General features: G+C 35.0%; 1 protein-coding gene across 10 annotated transcripts in view; it reads left to right on the top strand.

The window, feature by feature from the left end:
- LRP1B (LDL receptor related protein 1B) overlaps nt 1-20,735 on the top strand; it is a 672,101-nt gene that overhangs the window by 553,468 nt on the left and 97,898 nt on the right. For all 10 annotated transcript variants that reach the window (XR_004358017.1, XM_032693191.1, XM_032693192.1 and 7 more), the window contains 10 exons: nt 604-723; nt 2,031-2,159; nt 3,087-3,209; nt 5,447-5,587; nt 6,736-6,923; nt 7,649-7,832; nt 9,779-9,864; nt 13,364-13,486; nt 17,259-17,440; nt 19,226-19,425. Coding sequence is in view for 9 of the 10 variants with exons in the window: in XM_032693191.1 (XP_032549082.1) it covers nt 604-723; nt 2,031-2,159; nt 3,087-3,209; nt 5,447-5,587; nt 6,736-6,923; nt 7,649-7,832; nt 9,779-9,864; nt 13,364-13,486; nt 17,259-17,440; nt 19,226-19,425 (1,476 nt within the window). In the remaining variant the exon portion in view is untranslated. The remainder of the gene's footprint in view (nt 1-603; nt 724-2,030; nt 2,160-3,086; nt 3,210-5,446; nt 5,588-6,735; nt 6,924-7,648; nt 7,833-9,778; nt 9,865-13,363; nt 13,487-17,258; nt 17,441-19,225; nt 19,426-20,735) is intronic.

Genomic DNA, 20,735 nt, shown 5'->3' with positions numbered 1-20,735 from the left:
GTCTGGGAAATGTGCAAGATCCAAATTTTTCAGAAAATGTCACAAGAACAGCATTGATTTATAAGAGTTGTGCAGTCTGATTCTAAAGGCAGAAAAATGTTGTTATTTTAAATGTATAGAAAAGTGTAAATGAGACAACAGAATGCAAACACACAGCAGTTTTCTTGTGAGAGAAAATAACATGAAATCTCTTAAAGATGGAGATAGATACTGAAATAGCAGGATGAAGTCTGTGTCGAAAAATTTGAGCAGCGCCCTCTCTGCCCTACTACCCAAATAAAGCAGTTCACTGTAGTCCTAGTATTTATGTTAAATGCACAAACTAGACTTAGCTTTTAAAGTATTTACCATCATGCCACTAGCAAAATGTTTGAAAATATTAGAATGTGTTTGGAATGTTTCAGTGTTTATTTATTTTTATAAATGTTTTGGTGATGGAAACTCTGAGACAAACTGGTAACACGCTGAATAGCAAGATTAGGATTGTACTGTGTTTGAGTGTTTTAATACCTGGGAAACTAGGGGGACAGAAAGGAGCAGTGTGAAAATTCCTAAACTGTGCTAGAAAATGCAGGGAATGCAGTGATGTTGTGTCATTCCTAGATTCGTCCTGCTCATGGAATCAATTTGCTTGCTCTGCAAACAAATGCATCTCTAAGCAGTGGATTTGTGATGGTGAGGATGACTGTGGAGATGGTTTAGATGAGAGTGATGCTATTTGTGGTAAGTAGATAATTTTAGTTCTGCATTGTGTCAGGTCATGCATAATGAAAGAGATGATGTGTTTCAAGAAGATGGTGGAAAGAGGACAAGAACAGCATCTCCAGAGAGTGTTTGCTTTAAGGATAGAGTATGAGATGATCTCCTCCCTCAGCCCCCTCCAATTAGCTGAGAGAGTCCTTTTTATGGGGACTGTATGATCTGTGTGTGCTCTGTCAGTAAAGATATGAATAGCAGACCAGTGTGGGCAAAAGGACAATAAAACTTTTCTCCAATTCCCACCCTTGAGGTAAAACCCCTGTTTGAGTTTCACATTTCAGTGGTAGGTGCTTAAAGACTAAAAATGTGTGTATTTTTTCCTCCAGCTCTTTCTCCTATTCCCTTTAAATTTTTCTATATGCAGTCGTAAGCATTATTGCATAATATTCCTCTCAAATTCCCAAAGCCTTCAAGGTGCATAAGGATTTGAAAATTTTGTTTTCATTCTGGGGCTCGATGGACTGGAAAAGTGTTAGTGAATTCTTCTCAAAAGAAAATCACATTGTATCATCATACTGTCACAATTTAATAATATTTATACATTGGTTCCATTGTCAGCTACGCTGTATTTTAAGATTTAACTTTTAAATATTTGTTCCTTTTCAGATTTTTTAATGAAACATATTTAGCTTATCTGAGAGAATACATTAAGTGATTGTGCAAAAATTTACTTCCAAACACAGTAAAATTAATCCTAGGATATAATATTATCAGGAGAATAGCCCATTAAAAAAAAAAGTCAAGGAAAAAATATGTAGAGTTATTTGAATTAGAACTGTCAGATATTTTTTACTCCCACTACTTTTGTGCTTGGTCCACATTGTACTCTTCTATGTGGGACTGACTCATGAAAAATTTGAAAGCATTTAGCCTCCTGGAATAGTCTGGTGATTCAAGGATTATGTGGTTTACAAGGTTAGTTCCTTTGTTCAGTCAGTCCAAACATGCAGTCAGACACACAGACCAAAACTGGTTTGAAAAGTTACTCTGCTCGATAGTTTTCATAAAGTGTGGGAAATTAAATTTCCTTGCAGATTATTAAGAGACTGAATAAATGGAAAGAATGGAAGAAATAGGAGGTTGTCAAAATGTTGCTGTCTTAGTCAGTATGTTTGTCATAATGTGCAGAACAAAATCATCTCTGAATTTTACTTTAAAGTAAACCCCTGTATTTAGTCATTACCCATCACCATAAAAACCTCGGTTAGGACATTCCAGCCTAGGATATTCCATGAGTCTGTGTTTAAGACTCCCACACCATGTTTTTCCAGGCTCAGTGACCTGTGCAGCAGACACCTTCAGCTGCTTGGGCTCCCATGCCTGTGTTCCTCGGCACTGGCTTTGTGATGGTGAGAGAGACTGTCCCAATGGAAGTGATGAGCTGTCCACAGCAGGCTGTGGTATGTTTGCATGTTAAAAGATGTATTTATTTCCTTGGTCCTTTTGCCTTTATAATATCCAGATGCTGTTTGTTTCTGTTTGTACCCTTTTACTGCCAAGATTGCTGCTAAAGATTGATGGCCCACATGTGAGCACACATACCAGAATCCTTTAATGTTTTAATCAGCCTGACATCTTCAGGCTCTCTTAATATACACTGAGGCACACCAGCTGAAGATCAGTATGTGTGTCACGTCGTAGACATTATGCAGCATGTTTCCTAATGAAAATTAGCACATTATTGACTATGCAGTTTTGTTGCTCTTCCTGAAGAAAGTGCTGCTGCTCCTGTCAGGGAGGTTGTGCATCAAGAAGGGAGATGCAGTACTGTCTTCAATTTATTCTGGCTAATTGTTCAGGTCTTGACAACTCCTGCCCTACAAACTGTTACTTCCAGTCTTCTGAGATATGTGTCTATTAAAAGTGTCAGGAGTTCAGTAATAGTTTCATTGAGCTTTTTTTTTTTTTTTTTTTTAAATTAACTTATAAAAAGGTATAGAAATATGCTCTATATATTTTGAGTGTTTACAGACTTTAAAGAGCATTTGTTCAGGAGCAGAGTAACATAGGAAGGACATCTCTACTTCCCAAATATTCTTTTCCTCAGAAGCAGACCTTAGGCTAGTTGTAGAGAGCATCAGCTTCTGAAACCTTTCTGTTTTGGATTACAGGAGATTTTAGCCATCATTATTCCAGCTCTCTGTGGTAATGAGTAGCTTTTTCTGCTATTGAATTGTTTGGTGCTTTTTTATGACTAAACAGCTACAGTTATTTCCATTGAATCCACTCAAACTAACTACTTCTCATTTCATCTCTGTGTAAGAAAATTGGCTGTATATCTTATTGTTCTCAATTTCATTTATTTTTGTGTACTGTATTTTCCTTAGCTCCTAATAACACTTGTGACGAGAATGCTTTCATGTGCCATAACAAAGTCTGCATTCCCAAACAGTTTGTTTGTGACCATGATGATGACTGTGGAGATGGATCAGATGAATCTCTGGAATGTGGCAAGTATAACAAAATTAGAGTAAATACGAAAATTTCAGACTTTTAACTGTAAGGCATTTTTCAGGGTCTGTTGTTTTAAGTCACTATTGAAAAAGAAAGCTCTTCTTTTTTTAATTATTTTAATTCTAACTTTTAAGTTGTGCATTAATTAATAGAGGTTAATATTTACTTGGATCTGGAGCTACAGTGACAAATTATTTCCTATAGTGTCTTACAGTTGATTGTTAATAACATTTAACAGAATTTAAAAATATACTTTCTAGAATTTCTTGCTTAGTATGTATATCTTTTTTATATATATTTTTAACTTTGTCTCTATGTGTGTTTTTTCTATTAAATAATAAAACATCTCTGTCATGATTATCACTGCAGTTAAATGATATCAACTAAAACCATAGATGAATGTTTAATTTTCATTATTCACATGAATTTAGGGTTTCTTATACTATATAGTTATCTATACAGTATATCTGCACCATACTCAGAAATATGAATCTATAGAAATAATATTTATGGAAAATACAGAGCAATATTCCCTCAAAAAAGATACATTATTGATTTTTTTTTTTATCATGAGTGATTTTGTGCCATAAAATCTGTGTTGATTATTTGCTCTTAGATGTGCTCCAAGAATGAGAACCACAGCAGAAAATAGTTGGGTACATGTTTTAGATGTTTCTGTTGTACACACCACCTGTAGAGTGTGTGTGCATGAATGATGAGAGTAGACAACCAAAGATTGTAAGAAAAAGCATTCTCGATGTTTGCATTTAGTAAAATTTGTCATGAGTTGAACATGTAGTTTTGGGAACAAAATATAGTGTAGCAAATACTGTTTTATTTGTTGGTCATATAAAAATTACAAAATTCCAGAATATGCTGTGTTGGAAGGGACCCACAGGGATCATTGAGTCCAACTCTTGACCCTGCACAGGACAACCCCAAGAGTCACACCCTGTGCCTGAGAGTATCATCCAAACACTCCTTGAGCTCTGTGAGCCTTGGTGCTGTGCCCACTGCCCTGGGGAGCCTGTTCAGTGCCCAACCACCCTCTGGGGGAAGAATCTCTTTCTAATATCCAACCTACATTTTGGGTTTTTTTTTAATAATCACTTGCTGGTGTATTTAATTTATTTGCTATAGCATCACATACATGCACGAAAAGTATACATACCACTTAACATACTGACAAATAAATAGTGTTATTTTGTCTCTTTGGAAAGAGACAGAAGGAGAAAACAGCAACAGAAGCAGAAGATGTACAAATTCCTGATCTAATTGTAGTATGGACCTGCCTTCAGGCACTGGCTCTATTTAATTTCTACTGGGCAAACTGAAATCTCCAGCGCTGTTTGTTACGTACTGCACTGCTTCAATGCAATTTTCTGTTAGCTGGTAATCAAATACACACTTTAGTGTGGGACTAGTGTGGTAAACTCATTATACTCTAATTTTAGGAAAGGGTTCCATTCTTTTATGAGAAAGGGAACTACTGTATAGAGTGGGAGTCAAATTCTCAAACACGCTTTTCAACCTGTTGTCGGATATAAAAATGAACCACCTAATTCATCGAGATTTTAAACTTGTGATTTCTGATTTGACTGCAAACTAGGTAGCCTGATCACAGCTCTGTTAGATTGTAGAGCTAGACCTTTTCCATCTTGATAGCTAAACAACCCAGGTACTCTGCAGCAGCCAGTCTACTTAGTCAGCGTGAAATTTAGTTTGAAAGGTATTCCTAAAAGCTGAATTAATGGCATATATTTAAAAATCTAAGTTTTGTTACTGTTTGGTTGGGTTTTTTCTCATTTGTATCATTGAAAGGCATATTTCTTGTTTTTCTTTTCTAGAGTATTATTCAGAAATAATATAAAAATGGGACTGGTGATTGAAGCAATCAGTTCTTTTATTTATTTTAAGTTTAAAATCATTCTAATCCTTGAAAATTTCTTTTGACTCCATTGTATAAACCTGTCTTTTTAATGACTAACAAAAAAATAGCAATAACTCAATCTTACTATTCATATGTTTCTCTGTGTGTGGTATCATGACTATACAGTGCATGAGAGACATTTGATTTCCCTCTTTGTTGGTAGGCACTTTTGAATAAGCTTGTAGCGTTTTATATGTCTTTATGGAGCGAAAGATACTTTTATTTACCTTGCCTCAACATATGCAAAACTTTATGTTGACGCTATGAAAGAAAATATGAAGTCAGTGGTTGGTGTATTTCCAGGATATCGTCACTGTCGTCCTGGAGAGTTCACCTGTGCTGATGGAAGATGCCTGTTAAATTCCCAGTGGCAATGTGATGGGGATTTTGACTGCCCAGACCATTCTGATGAAGCACCTCTCAACATCAAATGCAAAAGTTCAGGTTTGTATTTAATTTTTTGAATGACACGTGCGACCTTTCCTTTTGGAGAGTCACTGGTTTAAGGGTTGTAGTTCAGCAAATGTAAGACCTAGTAGCTTAAATCTCCAGTGTTTTCGTGGTGATATTCCTTATATCTTGCAAGGAGAACGTGTTCTGAGCATCCAAAACCTCAGTCAACAAAATTCAAGCCACAGTTTCCTATGGCATAAGATGGCAGATAGTTCCTTGATATATAAATCCTGCTAATACTAAAATAAGGTTATCCTAATGTAATAATTGCCAGATTTTCTCTCTTGCTCTGAAAATGTTTACTGTGTTTAAGATATTTATCGCACAGAAGCAGATCATATGAAAGGGGATGTAAGTTTCTCTCACTATAAATAATAAACACTGGTTCAATTTTATCAGCAAATTATTGACCAAATGCAATTGGTTTTATAGATATTTTCTACTCACATTAATAAGTTGGCCGAGGTCTGACTGGTTTTTGAGAGGGAAATTAGTCCTGGTCTGCACATGTTATTCTATTTGGTGGCTTTTTCAAAGACCAATTCTTCTGTCTATGCCTTAGGATTTTATTGCACTTTAGCCAGGTCCTTTACATCAATTTTGATGGAAAACACTAATTTGGTTTGAGGTGAGGCAACATACCTGCCTTATATGCAAGCATTCTTATTGTGATTCGATGGGTCTGAATGTAGCTGAAATGATGAATTCAAGTTTTACCAAAGAGGGAAAAACATATGTACGTATCATTAGACAAGAGATGAATCAGAATTCAGTCAGTCATGTTACTAAACACCTCAGCATCCACGGGGGAGAGCAACCATGCCTTTTAACTTTTGTAAACTGTAGAACTGTATTTTGTACCAAGATAATGTAGAGGATTCTCCATTATGTGAAAACAAATATGTAGGAGGGAGTAGTAAGTTAAAGTCTTCACACATTTTCCAGAAGAGGAATAACCTTTATAGACAATGGAAAATGAAAAGATTTTATATGCTATCAATACGGAATAAATATTCAATTTTTACACAATTATTTCATCTCACATGTGCACACAGCAGCGGATCCATGAGAAAATTAATTCCAAATACTAATAGATGACACCAAGTTGTTGCTCTCTTTTTTTTTTGTTTGTTTTCCAGAGCAGTCATGTAACAGCTCTTTTTTTATGTGCAAAAATGGCAAGTGCATTCCTCAAAGTGATGTTTGTGATAACAAAGAGGATTGTAGTGATGGGTCTGATGAGAAAAGCTGCCACACTAATGAATGCCTCAGTAAGAAAGTTAGTGGCTGTTCACAGGATTGTCAGGATCTTCCTGTTGGATACAAGGTGAATAATTACAAAATGTGGTGTAATATAATGCAAGTTTTTAGTTCTTAAATGTTTAACTACTGTGTGATTATAATAAAACTCCACTATGTGGTAATTCCTTGTAATAAAGTAGCTTACCTATCATAATAAGAACATTCAGATTTTTATTTCCTGTAAGGAAACAATTGTCAATGATATTTAAGAAATGGTGGAATATATAATTTAAACCTTTGGAAAAGATCATACAATGCTTTAAATACAACAATTCATACTGATATATATACAAAGCACTGAAAATCATTTTTAAAAAAGGAAAATACATAGCAGTGAATAGCAGGAATAGTGGTTTTCTCCACTTTTTTACAGGTAGTTAAATATTTAAACAAAGTAAAATCACCTTAGAAACAGAATAAACTTGTTAGTTGTCTGTGTGTGAGGGTGTTTTCTGGGATCTTTGCCCACTGAAAACTAAATAAAATCTGTCCAGCATGGCTTAACTCTAAAAATATTTAAACCTCTGAAACTGTGTCCTAGGCAGGAGGCCATAGGCTAGAGAGCTGGAGATACAGAGATTACAGGAGGGAACATGTAAATTCCCTGTAAACCACATAAACAACAATGGAATTAAAATGTTACTTGAAAAAATGAGATCCATAAAAAGTTTGTGATGCTAAGATATTCAGTAGAAAGTACACAGAATCAATGAGAAATTAAACTTGAATGTGTTTGGTTTTCTTTCCCAGTGCAAATGCTGGCCTGGATTCCTCCTGAAGGATGATGGCAAAACATGTGTAGATATTGATGAGTGTTCATCTGGATTTCCCTGTAGCCAGCAATGCATCAATACATATGGAACCTACAAATGCTTGTGTGCAGAAGGGTATGAAATACAACCTGATAACCTCAATGGCTGCAAATCCCTTTCAGGTATTACTATTTAATTTTTTTTATAATCCACAGCTTTATCCAAAATAATTTGTGAAAAACCTTAGCCCCAAGGTCTGTGTTACCTTTCTATGGAAGATAAACAAAGCTACTTTGACTCTCCTACCTCTTCAATATAAAATAGGAACATGATTCAATATCTGAATGTAATAAGTTATATTTTTAGTATGTATTGTTCTCAGATCATTTGTGGTAGATACAGTGGATCATGAAAGTTTGAATTAATAACTTTATTAGAAAAAGTATTAAGAAAGTTAAAATGCATCACTTAGTTCTACTTCTTAGTCACATGATAACAGTATGATTATGATAAGTGTTTAAAAGATTTCTGGTTTCTTAAGAATATTAGAATGTACATCAAACTTCATGTGAAAAGAAGGAACAGGAAAAGTAATAGAAAATGCAAGCTCAATTATTCTTATAGCATATGAAATCCTTCAGTCTTATATGTGTTACACAGAGAAACTCAAGATATGTAAGAGCATTGGTTATTTCCTCACCCCTCTGATGTTATTTTTATGTACCTCAGTGAGTGGGATTGGCTGGATCAGTGAAAGGAAAAGCAAAATATCAACAGGAAAGGAACAGAAACCCATTGCTGGATTCTGCTGGGTTTCCTTCACAGCCCAGGCAATCTTCCAGTTTTCTTTCTAAATGACAAGAAGGCTGGAACCTCTGTCTGCCTCATAATCCAGTTTCAGGTGCTTCCCTGAGTAAGCAGAGGAAACACAAGAGAGGGCAGAAATTCCACAGCTGTTTTTTTTTGTTCTATTCCTGTCTCCCACCTTGCAAGCCACCTGTACATTTAGAAGCTATAGATCACTCAGATGAGAAGGGAAGCTATGGCACATCATAGAAGTGGTTTTTTGGAGTGGTTAATACATCAAACTTGAGAAGTGGCCATGACAAAGCTGTGAGTGCTGTGCAAGGATGGCTCTGCTGCGAGGAGATGCCAACATGGGCACGTTTGGCCTAATGCTGATTTTTTTGCATAAATTGCCTTGAAGCCTTTACACCAGAGCAGAGCATTGCAGCCATTCTCCACATACCACCAGCAGTCAGGGCTGAGGATGATGCATCAGGTCATTTATGTCTTAAAAGTTGAGCATAAAATGCAAATATGTTCAGTACAAGAGCGGAGTAGGCTGGGCAGCACATTACATTCTAGAATGTATGAGCAGTAATACATTTTAAATTATCATTGGTAATATTTAAATTATTAATACATTTTAAAATATCATTGGTAATATTTTTTTTTTCATTTTAGTTGAGGTCTCTCTTAATAGAGCTAAAATAAAGACAGCTTTAAAAAAAAAAAATTATTTTTACTATTATGTATGCCAGTGTGAGAGATATGTCAAAGTAAGTGACGGCAGGAATGAGTATCTGAAGATAATTTTTTTTATAAATTAGAAATCCGGGGTTAAAAAAGTCAAATCTTGCTTCAGTTCAGAATTAGAGAATCACGGTTTTTACAAAGAACTGTTTCTTTATCACCAGACTGTTCAGAGTATTGAAATCTCAAAAAACAATGGTCAAAACATGCTCAGTTTGCAACCATAACAATTAATAGTCTCAGTGATAATTTAAAAGTAAATGTTGAAATTAAAACATATGGAATGAAATATATTTCAAATTTAATCTCTGACATTAAATTAGGATAAAATACAGTATGGTTCCCACATTGCAAAGGCAAAAGAATTAAATTACATTGAAAGATATACTAATTGATTGCTTTGTTCATTTTTATACTGCATCATTGATCTTTCTTGGAACATTTGAATGTTTTAAATATTTCTTTCATCCATAACATTGATCAGAGCATGTAACATTTATTTTTCAAACCATCTGTATTTCAGCATTGTATTCCTGATTTTCCATAAATTAACGTAAAGCTAGTCTAATATATTCTTTCTCCCGGGGTTTAGATGAGGAACCTTTCTTAATTCTGGCTGATCATCATGAAATAAGAAAAATTAGCACTGATGGATCCAACTACACTTTGTTGAAACAGGTATAATCATAGTACCATGCTCTAAGTTTAACTCAATACTTTTATTCTTTTCTAAAGTGTGCAACTGACAGAAACATCATCCTACAATTGGCGTTGTGAGCACCACAGAACAACTGCAGTATCTTCAGAGTTGTTGTAATCCTTTAAATTGACTATTTTGTCTGAATTTGACAACATTAAAGCTCAGGCAGTTGTTTCGTCAGTCATTCTGATGTACTAAAAAATTATGTTATTTGTGATCCTCTTTCATCCCAATATGTTTTGCTCAATTTGTAAATTCCAGTAAAAAACCCAAGCAAAACAACAAAAAACCATTTGGCCATGTGTTATTTGGGCTGCTTACTGTCACAATCTAAATCTATTTTTTAGACAGACAATCCCAAGATTTATGTTATAGCAATACATGAACTTATATCTTTAGCTAAATCTATTTTTTAAGAATTTACTCTAAATTATTATAACAGGCAAAAAAATGTGGAAAAAAAAAGGCAAAAATAGAATCTCACCCAGTAAATACAGAGCTGACATTTTTAGCAGTTTCTGCTCTTCTTCTGTGCTTCACCTAAGTGTAGTTACTTACCACAGATTAGATTTCCAAAATATTTTTAATAAAAATGTCTATTTCCTTGAATAATATTCAGTCATTGTAGTAAGACTAGGAAATTATTTAGTACCTGTTAATATAATTAGGCTCTTTGTGACTTCTTATGTCAGTAAGCTGAGCACCCTAATGTCACAAGAGGCATGCTTAGGTCTTCATAACAGTAATTACAAAATTACCATCTTGCATTAAACATTGGCTTTATTTAAGCATAGAAAATGTTATGTTAAAGTCTGTTCTTTTGAAATCCTTCTGACTCCCTCTCATTTCCATCTCACTGCCTCTCCCCTCTTTTGCTGATGTATCTGTTAATGGAAGCCTGTGGAAAGAGGGGAACAAACAGTAAATTTTCTTGATGGCCGGTGCTGACAGATTGTCTCAGGGCATCATCAGTCTTCAATTTAATGGACTCCTCTTCAGTGCATTAGAGACCACATAGCTCCAGCCACTGAAGAAAATCTATGTTTTCCATATCCCATTAATTCACTGGTCTGATAAATACCTCTGCTATTGAACCTACTGGCCTTTGCTCCTACAAATACAGCATTTGATTTGAAAGCCGAAGAGGAGCTATACCAACAGAACCACACATGGAGTTGTCTCCCTCAGCAGGACATCTTTGTGTCCTTTTGATGTTAGGATGGATTGGCTCTTTCCTGGACATCTACCAGACAATGGCAAATACCAGAGTGGCTCTGGCAGAGGAGCAAACCCACCCTTCTTTTCGTGTATTTGGTCTGTGCTTTGCCATTCTAACAGTTGTTCATATAAACTCAGAGTAAAGAAGCTGAAAGCAGGAGCTCATTCAGTCTTCTCTGAGTTATGTGCCAGCTTTTTCCCTCTATTTTCTTTTTTTTTTTTTCAAGTATACATAAACAGTACAACTGTTTGAATTGTGTCTCATGTATGTTCTTTGCTTTCCATTTCCTTCACTCCTAGTCATCAAAATCATTAGGGTTTCCATAAGCAGAGTAGATAATCTTCCTCATTATTTGGGATTTTTATCTGTTTTTTTAATTGGGGCACCAAGGGAACACAAATCACAGCCTGTGCTATATGTAAAAGAAACAAATACACAGGTTTAAGATGAGAGACTAATGCAGCTGATGCCCTTTGAAATCTTCCCTATTCCTTCTAAAAAGCAGATTGCACATGACGTGACGAAGAATTATGTTAGAAGGACTTAAATGACATCTCAGAAAGAGGAAATGATGTCTGGACAGAGAACTCTATTACAAATGTACAGAAATATTTTACCTGCATTTGATGTTCTGATAAATACTGAAACTAACTGACCCAAAATAAAACACTTGAAACCAAAGACATGCCAGCAGTCAATTCTTTTTATTAGTCTGGATCTTTAGGAAACTTTTACAGTGTCATAGAACATATAGATATAAGGCCAGTTTTTCAAAAATTGCTGACTTCAATTCCTAGAATGTCATAGAATTGTATTAAATAGTATTTTGTATTCAATGGTATTTTGTATTCATTCACCTGTTGTCTCCTTGTTTAAGAATTTGGGGTTGGGATTTCTCTATAGATACAATTATACTAATAGTAAAAGAGACAGGACAAGTGTTTTGCAGCACACTTATGACTGACAGAGCTGCAGCTGGTTTTGATAAAACACTGCATACATAGGTATGGGATTTTTGAAAATGAGCGGTCCTCCAACCCTGTATTGTTTCAGGCTTACTCTAATGATGATTTGTGCAGCCTAATTGCTCTTTTTCTCTACATTTTGATCAAGAGATAGATTTACAGTAATTACACTGTGGTAGATGGCAGATAAGCCCTGTATCAAGTTTCTGTGCAATTAAATATTGTTGTTCTTAGTTGTTTATTTTAGAGCTGGCTGGTCCAGCACATCCCCTTTACAGGGATGAATTACATCCACGAGGGAGGTTGCTGATCCACCTGAGAGTAGAATGTCAGGGGGCTGATAAGGGGATTGATTAACTGATATTGCAGTTTTAAAAGGAGTACAAACAACTTCCGTTCTTTTTACCACTGCTGCTCCATGTTTCATTGATAACAACATCTTGGTGTATTAAGAATAATTGTAATTTCACTACATCTCAGGACGTTAAGCAGGTTATGGGGCAGATAAGGAAATAAGAGCCCTCGTCTGAATGCAACCCCCTTCCTTCTTATCTGCCATTTGGGATGAAAAGCCATTATTATATGATTGCTCTTTCCAACCTAGTGGAGTAAGGAGTAGCTCAGATATGATCACTACTCTTTCTTAAAATGTATTGGTGTTGTAATTGGAGCCATAGGAGACTCCCAGATACCTGCTGGATCTCTGGCTTTCACACTTCATGTATATATTACCTCTGTGTCTGTGGGTATATATACACAGTACCTATAACATAATGTGTAAATAGTCAAAATCTCTTTATTCAGGAATTAAAATCAAAACTTCTTGAACACCGCTATTTTGAATTCCTGATTAATTTATATTTCTAAGGATTTTTTTTTGCTACTTAAATATCATAGATATTATACTATTTCTGTTTCTCTCATCTAATTTGCCAAAGAAATGCCAAAGGTAGTAATGAACAGAGAAATTGAGCAAAAGTCAAAGTGTTTAGTGCTAAACTTCATTTTAATCATAGTAAAGAAAAAAACAGAAGCTTCCCTTAGCCTCATACATCATCTGCATTTTTGAAGTGAGACAGTTCTTTGTCACCATTTATTTATGTTACAATCTTTATTTTATGCTGATTTTTCACAAGTAATATATAGAAAAATGAGGTAATTGCTTCACAAATATACAGTCAGTAAAATAATGCTTTTTGAATATTAAATGCAACGTATATTTTATTCTGAATGTTATCCAGCGGTTTATATTCAAACATTTGAATAAATAGGCTTTTTTTTTTCTATTTTTAGGGGCTGAACAATGTGATTGCAGTAGACTTTGACTATAGAGAAGAGTTCATCTATTGGATTGATTCCAGCAGACCAAATGGCAGTCGCATAAACAGAATGTCTTTAGATGGAAGTGACATCAAGGTAATTGGGGATTAATAATGTCACTACTAGAATTAAATTTTTTTTGAGTATTTTGGGAAATGCTCCTGCATGTTTTTAACCCAGATTGTGAGGCTTTGGTATATGAATACAAACACAGCAGGAGTTAGCAAGTCCTAGTAAAATTTAATTGCATTTATATCTTATTTGAAGTAGCGATAGGGGCTAAGAGAAGTGTATTTAGGAACTAAATTCCTTATAACTTATTTGACAGTTGACTGAATTGGCAGTTCCATGTGGTTTACTGGATGCCAAATTAAAAAGAGCTATAAATGGGTGTTAAGCTGTGGAAATACATTGGTGTATTACTTCTAAATGTTTTCATGGTCTTCAGGGTTTCTTTGTCTCACCTCCACTACCCTGACAGTGAAAACAACTCCATGTCTTTGCTGTGAATAATCTGGGCTAAAACTGCACCCCCCTTTCTGCACATCCTGTCTGTTCTGCCTCTGTAGTGGATTAAGTTCACAAATCCACTATTAAGCACATTTGTTGACTTATGTGAACGTTTTTTCCAGTATTGGTGATAAGCAGTAAGGAATCCTTCATTTATTCTATTATGTCTGACCTTCTGAAACATGGAGTAGATGAGCAGTAACATACCTTGTAAATTTTGCTCCCTCATTGTGCACCAATAAATATGCAGATAGAAAAGATTTCTTCTGTTTTTCATTTGCAGCTTAGTGCATGGGCTGGAACATCCTCAGAGCACATTTTTTGAAGGTTAGGTTTGAAGCTCACAGGTACCAGTGAAGCTTAAGAACATAATTTATGGCACTCTGATGCCCTGGGGGTAAAACTAAAATCCTGCATCTACTCAGAAGTTCTAGTGAGTCCCTGCAAAGAGGTTTGCTGAAAAAAATAGGGTCAGGCAAGTGAGTGTAGGGTTCAAAATCCATTAAATTCTTGAATCATATTTAATGCCTTTAAACAATTTACAAAGCATCTCTCCATTCTGGATGAAATTGTGTTATGCTGTTTTAGGACTGGGGATGACCTCAGATTTTTTTATTTCTAATCTTAACTATTCCAGTAAGAATTTTTCCCAGTCAAGAAGTTGTAATAACCAGGAGGGAGAAAAAAAAAAACAACAATGGACCAAACCTGCTATTGCTATGATTTAATAACTGTTTTATTTTTTAAGGAAAGATTTCAGAAATTTGAACAGTATAAGAAACAATTAGGATGGGAACATATAGGATATTTCTTTTTTCCTTCATTATAATTTTTCAGTTTACAGGACAAGTGTCATATTGATGGAGATTTTGCTCAAATATGCTAATGTAAAAGCAAAAATTATGAAAATAAATGCAGTTAATTTTATACAAAAATTTGGTTTTTTCTCTGTAAAACCTGTACCAGATTTGACCTCTGAAAGCAAAAAAATACATGCAAGAAATTATGAAGAATTATATGTTGTAGCTGTCTAATATTCTATCAGTCATCTTTTATCCAAAATGATAATTTTATATCTCTCTGACTTTCTAATAGCTCACCAAAGGATATATTTAGTAATTGATGTTATTAAAATTAAATTATTTCAAATTAAATTATTATAATTATTTGCTTAATTATTTAAAGATTTATGGGGTTTGTTATCCAGAAAACCTGTTTACATATTTTATTTTTTTTTTGTCATGAGAGTTTTTATGGTTGATAGACTTTTTCCTTGAAGTATGAATTTCTTATTTTACTACCTTCATACTTCCTGTGTTACTCTTTACTATAAATAGATCTAGTATCAGTGTAAATGATCCTGTTTGATATATTGTCTAGGATTTCCCTTTTAGGAGATGACATCTTTTCAGCACACCAACTCTGGCTTTCTTGCCCTGGGCAACCTGATGGCACCTCATTTTTCTTCTTCATCTGATCGTGGAGGAGATATTTATAGAATTGAAATGACAATGTTTTCACATAGATGTGTTCAGACATTAAAACAGTATTTTATGTATAGTGTTGTAGATGCAAATGTTATTGGAAAATGCTGCAGGAAGCTGGATTGTGCACATTAAATGTCATACTGGTGATCTCAGCGACTGGAATAAGCTTGAAGTGACTCTCCGAAGGAAAAGTCATCAGAAAACAGACTAATTACTCTGGTTGATGGTGTTGTGCAGTGTTTAGGTGTTGTAGATAAACCACTGAATTTGCAGTTATCCATTTCTACAGGAAATGTCCCATGTTACAGTGCAGCAGTTGCTGCAATTACACATTTATAAACCAGTGAAGCTGGTACCGGGAAGGTATTAGAAAACAAAATATTTTATTAATATAAAAAAAAATCTGTGCATGCCTGAATTTAATTTTTAAACTAGATTTGATAACATGATAAATAATGTAACAACCTGAAAAGGTGGGTTTGAATATTCATAACTATAAAATGGATTTAAAGTATCTCACCATATCCATTCTTATCTTGAAGACTTTTCAGTATCTTCAGATGGTAAATAAAATTAAAGCTAACACATTCAATTGTACATAATCAGGTTTATGGCTGATAGACTAAAAGCACATGCTTTTAGTGCTGAAGATGACAATAAATAATGTACAGCACAGTAGTAAACCCATTATTAGTACTTAAGAAATCTCAAATATTTTCAAGAACTGCTTTCTGTTTTGTGGTTTTCTGAAGTTCTAGTTGCACAGACCCAATCAAGCCCTAACCAGGAACAGAATAAGTCAGAATAGACCTTCTCAGGAATAGAATTTTCAAGCCTAGAATAAGCTGGCCTCAAATGTTTATGAATTTCCAAATATTACTCAACACTTGACATGAAATACTCCCAGCCAAGCAAGACGGAGTCAGACAATCATGATGAGATTCATGATCACATATATCCAGAGGAATTTGTTCAAGTCTCAGAATTGTTCAAGTCTCAGAATTGTTCAAGTCTCAGAATTGTTCAAGTCTCAGAATTGTTCAAGTCTCAGAATTGTTCAAGTCTCAGAATTGTTCAAGTCTTCCAAAACCTCAAGAATAACATATCCCTGTCGGCAGAGCGTGGGCTTTCCAGTAGGTAACTAAATTGCTCCTGTCTCCTGAATCATGTCGTCCTTTTGAAATTTAACTAATTCTTGGAAAGCTCCTCTTTCTTCTGCCACATGAGTGTTGGAAATAAGAGCACACTGTTTACTTTCCAACTAGTAACCTCTTCCTGGAACTCAGCTGAGTGCTCTTATGGTCTGTCTGTCACAATGACATATGGTACCACTGTGATATTAAAATGGAAGATATGCTGATGTAGACCAGTGAGAGAAGTGGGGAGCTGAGAAGCAGATGTGTTTGAGGGCACACTGTGGGGAGAGAAGCCTCATCTCCGTTCTGCTCTCTGGAAAGAAAAAGTAAACTAGTAACAGGGAAAAAAGTTGTTTGTTTGCTTGTTTGTTTGTTTGTTTGTTTGTTTTTACATGAAGAGAAAACTAGAAGCCTAAGATGAAAAACGAAAGGTCCAAAATTTGTAGAAGTTAGTGCATAATGCAGAGAAGCTGGGAATTTGCTATTTAATTCATCGAGGTATTCTCCCTTCTCCCTTACTATAAGGAAAGTATCACACTGTCTTAGTTCCTTAGGAAGTGTCATTACTTGGGAAGTGTCAATATTTAACAGTGAGTAATACCCATTTTTCACAGGGTATGTATGCAGCTGTATTGAATATCCAGCCTCTCAATATTCTGGTATCAGTAACTCTTGAGTTGTTGTTCCTTTCCCCAGTATTTAGATGAATAATTTATGTAATTTTTGCTTTTCTAGGTAATCCACAATACAGCTGTTCCCAATGCACTGGCTGTCGATTGGATTGGGAAGAATCTCTATTGGTCTGACACTGAAAAGAGAATTATTGAGGTGTCTAAACTCAATGGTTTATACCCAACTGTCCTTGTGAGCAAGAGGGTGAAGTTTCCCAGAGATCTCTCCTTAGATCCTCAAGCTGGGTATGAAGAAGCCAATTTGCAGTAATTTAAATTTAATCCTAACTTGATGTTAAAATATTTCTTTGTAAAAAGTAGGCAGAAAATACTAATTAATATTTATTATCTAATTTTCAGCTACATTGGATATCAGTAGCCTGAATGTGTATTACCAATGCTTACTATATCATCACTACTTATAAAATTGGTGTGATAATAACTGGTATAAACTATCTACTTTACTATTTTTAAGATAAAAGGCATTTTCTACTGATTCTTAGAACTAGAATTTAATTTTCTTGTAACTGTACCCTTTTTTTCCTGTCAAATTTGGCAGGGAGCATACAGATCTTTGTTAAATATACTCAATATACCAAAACATGGGTTCTCCCTTTGGTTGTCTGGGCATCCAGGATATGTTCCCTGTGTATGCAGAAATCAACCTACAAAGTTTGTACAGAGACTCACAGTTTTTCAGGAAAGTTTATATGTATATATATGTGTATATATATATATAGGCATAATAAACTTACTTGGCTCCTTTTCAGTGTGTACAGATTTAGATCTGAGGCCAAGCTGTTTTAATATCTTTCTTAAAATAAATAAATTTATGTATTTGTTTATTATATGGCAAACTGCTGAAAAATATTTGTTTTTATTTCAAATTCAGAGTTATTATTTGAAAAAATATTAATTTTATCTTATTTTTTTCTAACAAAGGAGAAATGCATAATCAATTACATTACTGATGCTGTGCAAGAGTAATGATATATTTCCAAACAAAATGTGTCCTGTTGGAGTCAGTGGAGAAAGATCCCTTTCTCTGCTGTTTATGTGGAGTATGGTGCCAACATATTGCACCTGTAGCTGCTCTGAGGACCACTATTTCCTCCTGCACACAAATACAATTCCAGGTGGTTATTAAGAGTATGAGCTGCATCTGGGTTTTGGAAAGCCTGTCCAAAGCCTGTAGAGTAGAATCGTATCAGCTTCCCAGCTGGAAAGATCTGTCCTGAGGTGCTGAGTAATGGCACACAACAGTAGCAACATGCATCCATGTACTGAATAATAGGACTTTTTTCTTTCTTTATGACAATTGTGCTCTGCATTGTGGTTAAATGGCATATTGAGGAAAAAATTGCTCCTCAGCATTCCAACAGCCTCTCTCCGTGTTTCACCCATTTTTAAACCCTCTGTGTGAGAAACTGTTCTAATGTTCTGGCACTAGTACTTCTTAAAGCAGTATAATTTTATTATATAACAAATAACCTTTTGTAATATGTGTCCAAAAAAAGAAAGTGTAACGCCATATTTGTGATAAATTTAGTAGTGATGCCATTTATGCAAGATTTGAGATTCACAAAGTCCAATTTGAGTAGTATTTAAAATTCTAAGGTATCAAGACTGAGCAATTTAAATGCACCTTTTATTAGTCCATAATTAGTCCTCACACCTAACATGAGGACTCTCCTATTCAAACCCTTTACATTTAACACACTTATTTACGGGCAGATCTAGAAAAATAAAAAAAAATATCTGGAAAGTCAAAATATGATTGAATAATTACCGATTTATTCCTGAGATTGAATAAATATATTAATCATGGAATCACAGAGTGGTTTGGGTTGGAAGGGACCTTAGAGATCATCTGGTTCCAAGCCCTCTGCCATGGGCAGGGATGCCATTCACTAGGTCAAGTTGCTCAGGCCCCCCATTCAACCCACTGAACACTTTCAGGGGTGGGGCATCCACAGCCTCTCTGGTCAAATATTTATTGTTATTATTCAGCTGTTTTGCTTTGTTTTGCAGATACTTATACTGGATTGATTGCTGTGAGTACCCTCACATTGGCCGTGTTGGGATGGATGGATCCAGACAAACCGTTATCATAGAGACACAGATATCCAGACCTATGGCTCTTACAATAGACTATGTCAACCACAGGCTGTATTGGGCTGATGAAAATCACATTGAGTTTTCTGACATGGATGGATCTCACAGGCATAAAGGTTGGTCACAGTTCATTGGATTTTTTTTTATTTTTGATAATTTTCAAATCGAAGGTGCTTTCTGTGTTGTGCGTAATTACATAAAAACTGTCCTTTAAAATATTTTTGCAACATTTTTGGGGACATTATGTTCCTTTTATCAGTATTTTAAAAGTCTCTGTTTATTTTTCCTCTCTGTTATAAATATGAATAGTTTTTAAACATGCAGTAATAACATGCCTGTGGAAAAAATGTCGAACGGAAACTCTAGGAACAGACTCAGCAATCTGAGGCAACCCTGTCAATATTATACCCTGGTATAAATAATCACGTGTTCTCTATCAAGATACAGAGTGAAACTTGGCTGTTAAGACTGGAAGGGATATATCCTGTGTGCCAAATGTCAGAATATGGCTAAAATCAGCCTTTTCTCCAGCCTCAGAAAGGCTGGACATGTCCATTATTCTGTTCAGCATGAGACCAGTATTGCAAATCTAATTTGGGGCTTTCCTGGTAGATGGGTGAAATAATAACTTTTGAAATACTTATGTAATTAAGTAATCTCTATCCTTATGTTTTGTCTCTCACCTGACAGATAATTAAAAAGCTCTTGTCATTTATCTATGAAGTATTCTAAAAAAAAAATAAAAAGTTTTACACTGTGATGAATAGTTCTCATATTCCAAATTGTATAATTAAAGATCTTTCCTTTTAATTCAAATATATGAAATAATATCGACCTACTGAGTTTTTCTTGGGGTTTCTTTTTGAGAAGAAACTGTTACCTGAGCTCCCTTCCACAAGGTTTGCCCAAACCTCAGAACTGCTGCTATGCTGGTAAAATTTCGTGGATTTGCGCTTTTTTAGGCTTTTATCTCCTACTGGGTGCCTCCAGGTTTTCTCCAAACCAGAGTATATGAAATAACTACTTTATTTTCAGATTGATGCTTAGCTGTGAAATGAAAAAAGCAAACCAACCAGTTTTATAGCCCTAATACTCGTGAATAGTAAGTGATAAATACATCATGAATAATTCAATGAGTTATTTGAGATGGTAGATTGGAGAGACTATAGCAGTAGCTATGAGAGCTGTAAACATTCCCGTTAATCTCACCATTAACTTCTGTGTTTTTTGTGGCAAACACTGGTCAGTCATAACCTGCTCACCTGAGCAGCACTGGCTCAGACATATCCCCAGATGCCAGTTGGATTCCTGCTGACTGTCTTTTCCTGACAGATGAAGCAAAGCTCCATACTCCTCTTGATGTTATTCCCTGTGCTGCTATCCTGCTATTTTTTTCCTCATACAATTATCCTTAGTCTTACTCCTG

This window comes from Chiroxiphia lanceolata, chromosome 7 (assembly GCF_009829145.1).
Source record: "Chiroxiphia lanceolata isolate bChiLan1 chromosome 7, bChiLan1.pri, whole genome shotgun sequence".
NCBI classification, from domain to species: domain Eukaryota; kingdom Metazoa; phylum Chordata; class Aves; order Passeriformes; family Pipridae; genus Chiroxiphia; species Chiroxiphia lanceolata.
The sequence above is the reverse complement of the archived record's forward strand: the minus strand, read 5'-3'. Positions and strand labels throughout refer to the sequence as shown.